The following is a 7,610-nucleotide window of genomic DNA, read 5'->3' as shown; positions in this document are numbered from 1 at the left end:
ACACAAAATCAAATGTTTCCGTATTCGCGATGTATTTGAATGCCAAAATATTATTTATTATGTACTTCACTCATGTTCCAATATCCACGTAAAACAAAATGCTTTGCATAACATCACGGCGGTACAGGCTTAACGCTTAACGGCACAGATTTTACTACATATTTGAACTGAACAGTGCGTTTTTTCCCATATGTTCTGTATTTTAAAGGTAGCAAAACTTAACTGTGTGTGCGCATGCAGCGCCGGCGCAATCACTTGAGTTTTTTTCCTTCTAACAGTGGAAGAAACTACTCCTTTTAGTCATAAAGATAATAGGAATTGTAAAAGGTTTGCTTTTATTTGTGTACATTCACAATAAAAACAAATATTTGTGCTTTTGTAAAATAAGCCTAAAGAAAAATAGGATGCCGCTTTTTGCCGTCTGGTTTCCTTTCACGCAACACAAAAATGAACTGAAACTCTGAATACTAGGTTACTTGTTGCACAGTTTTTCTTTCGCTTTCTTAATTTATTATTTAAGTAAAAATATATTTCTTGTATAGGCCTAATTATTATTATTATATTATTTATATATATAGCCTAGCTTTATGATGTTTTTCTCCGCTCGCACTGTTTCCTTTGTGGAGACACTTCTCATCTGCTCCGTTTTTACCCTCATTGTGTGGCCTCCTCTGCTTTCCTCCTCAGAGCTGCTGACATGCTTGGACAGAGGCAGTCATTTCCCGGTGTCAAAGTACAGGTGAGAGTATGTCTTCAGGATAGAGAAGCCTGGAAAATGTTACACTTACACAAGCTGGCTGATAAAGCTTCATATTTTTTCAGTCTTATAAAAAAAGTGTATATGGGTCAAAGACAAACATTTTTAGATCTAGAAAAAGTATGAAGTATGTTGTTTCATTTTAACATTAATATATCCGTTACGCTGAATGACGATGGAACATTATTTCACCTATATTTTGACATTTTATTTAATTTATTTTATTTTATTTAAACATTAAAGTACACAGTTTATTTGCATTTAATATGCTTTCTATGTATATAAAATCAGTTTTGTCAATTTAATTTGATGCAAACACCAAAATGGGACGTCTCATCTTTGACCCAATTATTATTATTATTACTATTAATATTATTAATTTTATGATTATAAATCCGAATTTAATTTTAGAATATTTTTTATAATTGGAATGAGGAATGTGAAACCACTCTTTAGGTAAATAATAGTACAATTGCATTTAAATCATCACAAAAGCACAAATATACATGATTATATACATAAACATAGTGGATATATTGAGAATATTCAATATGTATTGCCCAGACCTCTCTACAGCTATTCAGTTGAAATATATCCAAGCTACAAGACATTACATAATAAAAAAAAGTAACTCTAGGTAATAGTCACAGTTTTCCAGACTATGTCTCATTCCATTGATGCTTATAATTTTAGAATCTCACTCAGCTTTATCTCTCCAGAGCCGTCGGCTATAATTAACTGACGTGCTGTAAGCAGATCTTTCTCTTTGTTCTCGTCCCGTGTAGGAAGTACTGTCCGGCCGGATGTGCAGCGGTGACGGGAGACGTGTCTGGGGACATTTCCCTGGGCTACAGACATGTGAGTAGCGTCTCATTGTTTTCCTCAGGTGTGGCTGGCATGCCACGGCTCATTACGCGTCCGCGGGAGAATGTTAGGCAAGTTTATTTACAAGGACGACGTACAGCCAAGCAGATGCTCGGCGGGGTGCTTCCCGAAGAGGTTTCAGATGCAGCAGCTCGGCCAGGAAAAGCTGCTTCTCTAAGCAGATTTTCCCACAGGTGCTCAGGCCTCTAGGGCCTTCACGGGGAATGTTAAGCAGGCCAGCGGTCGGGGGTGGAATGCACTAATGGCTCGTCCCATTGTCTGACAGCCATTTGTTGTGACAGGGCTTGTGTGTGTGTGTATGTGGACGCCCTGAGGATACGCGGTGTTCTGTTGTTTGCTGCTTTTTGCGCATGTAAAATTAATCCCCGGGAAACAAATGTTAGTATTTTTAACGGTTCACAGACACTTATTCTTTCTCATTTAAATCAATTCTAATTTAAAATAATCTTGTCGGTTAACAGTTAATAATAGGTTAACAAGCGTCGGTTGTCAGTTAGGAAAAATAACCGAAATGAACATCCCTAGTAGCTTCAGCTCTCAGGAATCCAGTGTCTTCCTGTCTCTTGGATGACCCTCATGTTAACCGACGTACGATGGCCCCATGCCGTGGCTTGCCCCCTTCCCTCATCTGGATGCTTAAAGATCCTGGGATGTTTTTTTAAATGACTTGGTTGAACAAAGCAAAGCAATGTTAAAAGGATAGTTGATCTAAAAATGAGAATTATGTCATAATTTACTTACCCTCACGTAGTTCCAAACCTTTGGGCTTGTGTGTATGTGGACGCCCTGAGGATACGCGGTGACAGATCATTTGTGCTGCCGCCATTGTTCTCCCTGGTCACTTAATAGGCAGTGAACTCTGAATGAAAGGCGTTTATGTAATTGTAAATACCTCTCCAGCGAATCGAGGTCGGAGATTTGGGTTATGCAAAGGATTGACTGGGCAGCAATGGATAGTTAAGGGCCTTTCTGAAGGTTTAGCATTGTGGTAAAATCTCTTCCTATTTGTGAAAGCTAAGCTGGCCGAGCTTTATGTGTGTCACAGCATTGATTTTGTGAGGGTAATTAAAACGTTCTTTTCATTTAAATCAGATGTTTGTTTCATGAGTGTAGCTGAACATCTTAAAAACCAAAAGTAGAGTAAACCTTACTGATCACCGTGAGAAGGGAAACTGCAGAAGCAAAAATCAATTCTGAGACCATGAGTGAAAATAATTCTGTTTTGCAGTTTTCTAATTTAATGCAGTTTTTTTTATTACAAGTTGTTATATTATCAGCAGGATTTGAGAACAAAATTCCCAAGAGCATTTTGTGTGTCAGGTAACAAAATCTGACTTTTCAGCTGCCTTCTTTTGTACTTTAAAATGTGGTGTCAGAGTTTTGGACCCCAACAATCATGTAAAAAATTAGCAAAAATTTAAATATAAAGTAGTTATGATCTGAAAAATACATATTGTGTTTATAGTAATAGTTTGTGGTAATTAAAACATGTTTAATACTTTTACAGTACAGTATCATTCAAAAGTTTGAGGTCAGTACATTTTTTTTAAAGAAATTAATACTTTTATTCAGCAAGGACACAATCATTTGATCATAAGTTATGTATAATGTTTATAAAAGTTTATTTCAAGTAAATGCTTTTATTTTGAACTTTCTATTCATCAAAGAATTGTAAAAATGTATCAGTTAAATATTAAGCAGCACAATTGTTTTTAACTGAGATAATAAATATTTCTCAATCACCAAATCAGGATATTAGAATGATTTCTGGAGGATCGTGTGACACTGAAGACTGGAATAATGATGCTGAAACTTCAGTTATGCCATCACAGGACTAAATTACATTTTATAAATATATTAGTAGAAAACAGTTATTTTAAATTATATGTCCTAATATTACTGTTTTACTATATTTTTGATCAGATAAATGCAGCGTTGGTATTAGTGGTCGACCAATATATCGACAAGGCTGATATATCGGCCGATATTTGGCATTTTTCAAATATCGGCATCGGCCGATACGTTTTTTTTTTGTTTGGCCGATGTGTTCGATGCGGGACTTTTATTTTGACGACGCTGAGAACGGCAGCGCCTGAGTGCACACCGCTCAAATTCTCCTTCTTGTTCGCTGTCGTCGTTCAGTTCTGTCTAATATGGATAGAAGTCTATCTAATAATCAGATAGAACTGTTAAACAGGAATTAAAATGTATACAAAAAAGTATTATAACGATTGCTTTAATATTATTAGTAATAGAAAGGCAAACATTATAATACTTTCTCAATTGCTGTCAGCATTCAGTAAATACGCATTAATATCATTTAAACAAATCTTTGAATGTCTAATAAACATCTAAACTTGCAGACTTAGTCGAATCTAGTTGAGATATTGTGAAGGGTGCATTTGTATCCTGCATGATCGCGTGTTCTCTGCGTGACTTTCGGTCCATGTGAATTGAATGCGGACAGGAGGAGAGTTCTGCTTCACTGGAGACGCGCGATCGACAAACTTTAAACTAGTGATTTCAAATTATGCTGTGCTTTATGCATTTGTCCACTGTCATATTCATGTCATTTTCATTGCATGCTATATGTAAAATGAGTGTTACCTTGGCTTTATTTGAAAAACAAAATATGATTCCCAATGCTCACGAACTTCCCAGAATACTGAGTGCCCTGTTGGTTACAGTGTTTACTTCCTTTTTAATTAGATTTTTATTAAATATTTATTTATTTGTGAAAAATGCTTTGTCTTCTAAAGAAGGCCTATAAGTATGTTTATTTTACACAATTATTTTTAATCCATTTTCAAATGATTTCAAATTTCTTGAATATAAATTAAAATAAATAAAATTATATCGGCTTTATATTGGCCATCGGCCACCCTGCTTTCCAAGATATCGGCATCGGCATCGGCTGTCAAAAAAACAATATCGGTCGACCACTAGTTGGTATGCAAAAAAATATTCAAAATGCGATGAATAATATGCGAAGAATTTTTACATCAGTTGCTACATATGAGAAACATACTGTTTGTTTGTAATTAAAAGTTAAAAATAACAAAAAATTTAATTTAGGAAATGATTACAAAAGAAATAGACTAAAAGATGTAAAAAGTCACAGAAAGAAACTGGAAAATGCACATTCTGGTTGTGGGAAAAATCCAGTCTATCAGAGCGTGACTATCTCTCTGTATTGTATTTGACTAATGATACATTTCCATAGACTAAAGTGATGGTAGGAGGAACGCTTTTTGCTTTAAGTTGCCCTAACCCCCATCACGGATCACAGGATTTCAAGAAAGACAACAGACACACGGCTCCAGGCTCAACACTCACAAAACAGGGTCTTAACCCACAACGGAGAACAAGGGGGCGCATTTCCACCCTGCTGCTGTCTGCTTTGATATGCAAGTGTGGAGGGCTTTAGAAAGAGCCAGAGCAATTGATTACTTCACATTGGCTTTTGTGTAGATTGGGTGGAGCAGTAGACTCTGGGATTACAGACAGATAATGCCACCGCAGTGAGGGTGTGGATCTGCCCTCCAAAACCATTCAGCAGTCACCCATCACGCATTTATTCATCCATCTTGCCACCTTAATCTCATAGGTTCATCAATACTTTGAAAGACTGAATGAATCAACTGAATTAAATCCATTTGCACATATAGCGCCACCCTCCTCTTCGTGCAAATAAATGAAACTAAATCCCATAGTGCACAGTACATGGTTACTAATTTTGCTATCGTTACTTATGTATTTTTTTATTTGTATTTTTAAGAAAATAATACTTTTATTCAGCAAAGACACACGAAATTGATCAAAAATAACATTAAAGAGATTTTAAAAAATTACATTTTAAAATATATCAGTAGAAAACAGTTATGTTGAATTGTAATAATATTTCACAATTTTATTACAATTTGGTTCGAATTATTACAAATTCTTACTGTATTTTTCATCAATAAATGCAGCCTGGCTAAGTATAAGAGACTTTAAAATCTTACCGACCACAAAATTCTGAATGGTACTGTAAGTGTTTATCACCAAAAAGTTTCTCTGATTTGTTTTTAAAAATTGGAAAGCTCCATGGCTTCATGCTGTGACCCGTCCTGCAGTGAGGACTAAAATAGTCATTATGCAAAAAAATAAATAAATAAACTTTGTCTTTCTCTTTATTTATTCCTTCCTTTTCTAGCTTGTTCCTTCCCTTTTTAGGTTGTGTAAGATTGACTTCATATTTGCATAAAGAAGCTACATATGAATGACAGCAATACAGTAGAGTCGGTTAATAAACAAATAAGCATTAGAGCAAACAAATAAACGAAAAAATGTGTGCTTGCGAAGTTGCTAAGGCAAGCATTACTATTACTATTGTGCTTAAGACATGTTTCCACTATCTTCAACACATGACAGACAGGAAGTTGTTCATTTTGCGAACATGTAGTTCCGATCATATGCGTATGTGGAATTTTTGGTTCCAATTGAAATTAGCTTCAAATACATTTAAATATTAGAATTTTTTTCTAGACCACCTGACTGGATATGATGTAGTCTAATCAAAACTAGAAGTGCAAAGTGACAATTACCAATATTTCTCCTCAAAAATGTTATTCTTTAAACACTTTTTATGTCAAATTGGCAGTTATGAGTAATTATGTTAAATAATTTACATTTAGCAGAGGGTATGTGCTTCTCCATAACGTTACTGCCATGTTGGAATGTTTTTTTTTTTTTTTACATGGGGTAGTAAGAAACCAGTACACTCTAGCAACCACATAGCAACACCCAGAGCACTGTGGCATCGCAGTAGTGTTTTGCATGGGCTAGCATAACTTTTATGCATCATAAATCAAAGGTTGAGACTGCAGTTGTTAGATAGGGCTGTATTTATGGCCCTGACTGGAGGAGACATGTTCAGGTTAATGAAGCATCTCAGTCTGAATGCAGAGCAGCTGTTTCTGCTGATAACACACAATACGTCTTCTGTTACCTCATCACAATAATGATTTTGCTAGTAGCTAATGGGCTCAATGTAAAACACCGGACCACCCCAGAGACCGTACACACTTTTATTTAGTTTTTCTGCCATAGTCAGTCATTTTGCTCAAGCTGTTTTAAGTGGGCTTGCTTCCGGAAGTATTTTTGTAATTAATTTTATCTTCAGCTTTAAGATTTAAAGTAAAAAGGTCTTTTAAGTATTTAAATGTTGTAAAAACTGTGTGGTTAATGTTTATTATGAGGCAATGAACTATGCACATGGTATTTAAAGATTTCAACATGTTTTGTGGTAGTAACTTTAAAGATCAGTTGTTGAACTGATCATTAATTTAAATAACAATCAATTTTGGTCATTTCTGGAAAAAAAGGAAGCAAGTTTGTTATTTTGAAGATGAGCAAGTGAAAAATGGCATATTCCAGATAAGAAACATCTGCATTTAGACAACATGCATGTGCTGTCAGGGTCAAAGCTCAGTGTTGCTCAATACACATTCAAATTTTCATAATGTGATTTAAATCAGAAGAACACAGTGTTCAAATCCCATTATGGCTGTTACCTGGCCTTACCTGTTAAGTAAAAGAGCCTTTAGAAAGGTAATTCATGCGAAGGCATTTTCTGTGACAAAGTACTAGCATTAGCGGTGGTAGCTGAAGAATGTTAAGCATTTCCACTGGCTGCTACAATTACTGTAATTGTTGCCTCAGAATGAAATTATAAAGCCCTCCTCAGTCTGAAATTTTAAATTTATATATATACAGTGTATATATATATATATATATATATATATGTGTGTGTGTGTGTGTAATAGAGAGAGAGAACAGATTATTTTAATAATTTTAATTTATTATTATATTATTACATAGACTCATGTTTGAGATAGAGACACATCTGGTAGAAAAATGAATGTGAGGAACCACAATAAGAGTAAAAATCAGATTTGAGTAAGAAACCCATTAATTTTATCATTAG

At 35.0% G+C, this 7,610-nt stretch overlaps 1 protein-coding gene across 5 annotated transcripts in view; it reads left to right on the top strand.

Annotated features, from left to right (window-relative positions):
- LOC107697143 (discoidin, CUB and LCCL domain-containing protein 1-like) overlaps nt 1–7,610 on the top strand; it is a 55,416-nt gene that overhangs the window by 18,040 nt on the left and 29,766 nt on the right. For all 5 annotated transcript variants that reach the window (XM_016497800.1, XM_016497798.1, XM_016497799.1 and 2 more), the window contains exon 5: nt 1,543–1,615. In XM_016497800.1, the coding sequence (XP_016353286.1) occupies nt 1,543–1,615 (73 nt within the window). The remainder of the gene's footprint in view (nt 1–1,542; nt 1,616–7,610) is intronic.

The sequence above is a fragment of the Sinocyclocheilus anshuiensis genome, unplaced genomic scaffold (genome assembly GCF_001515605.1).
Source record: "Sinocyclocheilus anshuiensis isolate Anshui unplaced genomic scaffold, SAMN03320099.WGS_v1.1 scaffold38, whole genome shotgun sequence".
Classification (NCBI taxonomy): domain Eukaryota; kingdom Metazoa; phylum Chordata; class Actinopteri; order Cypriniformes; family Cyprinidae; genus Sinocyclocheilus; species Sinocyclocheilus anshuiensis.
The sequence above is the reverse complement of the archived record's forward strand: the minus strand, read 5'-3'. Positions and strand labels throughout refer to the sequence as shown.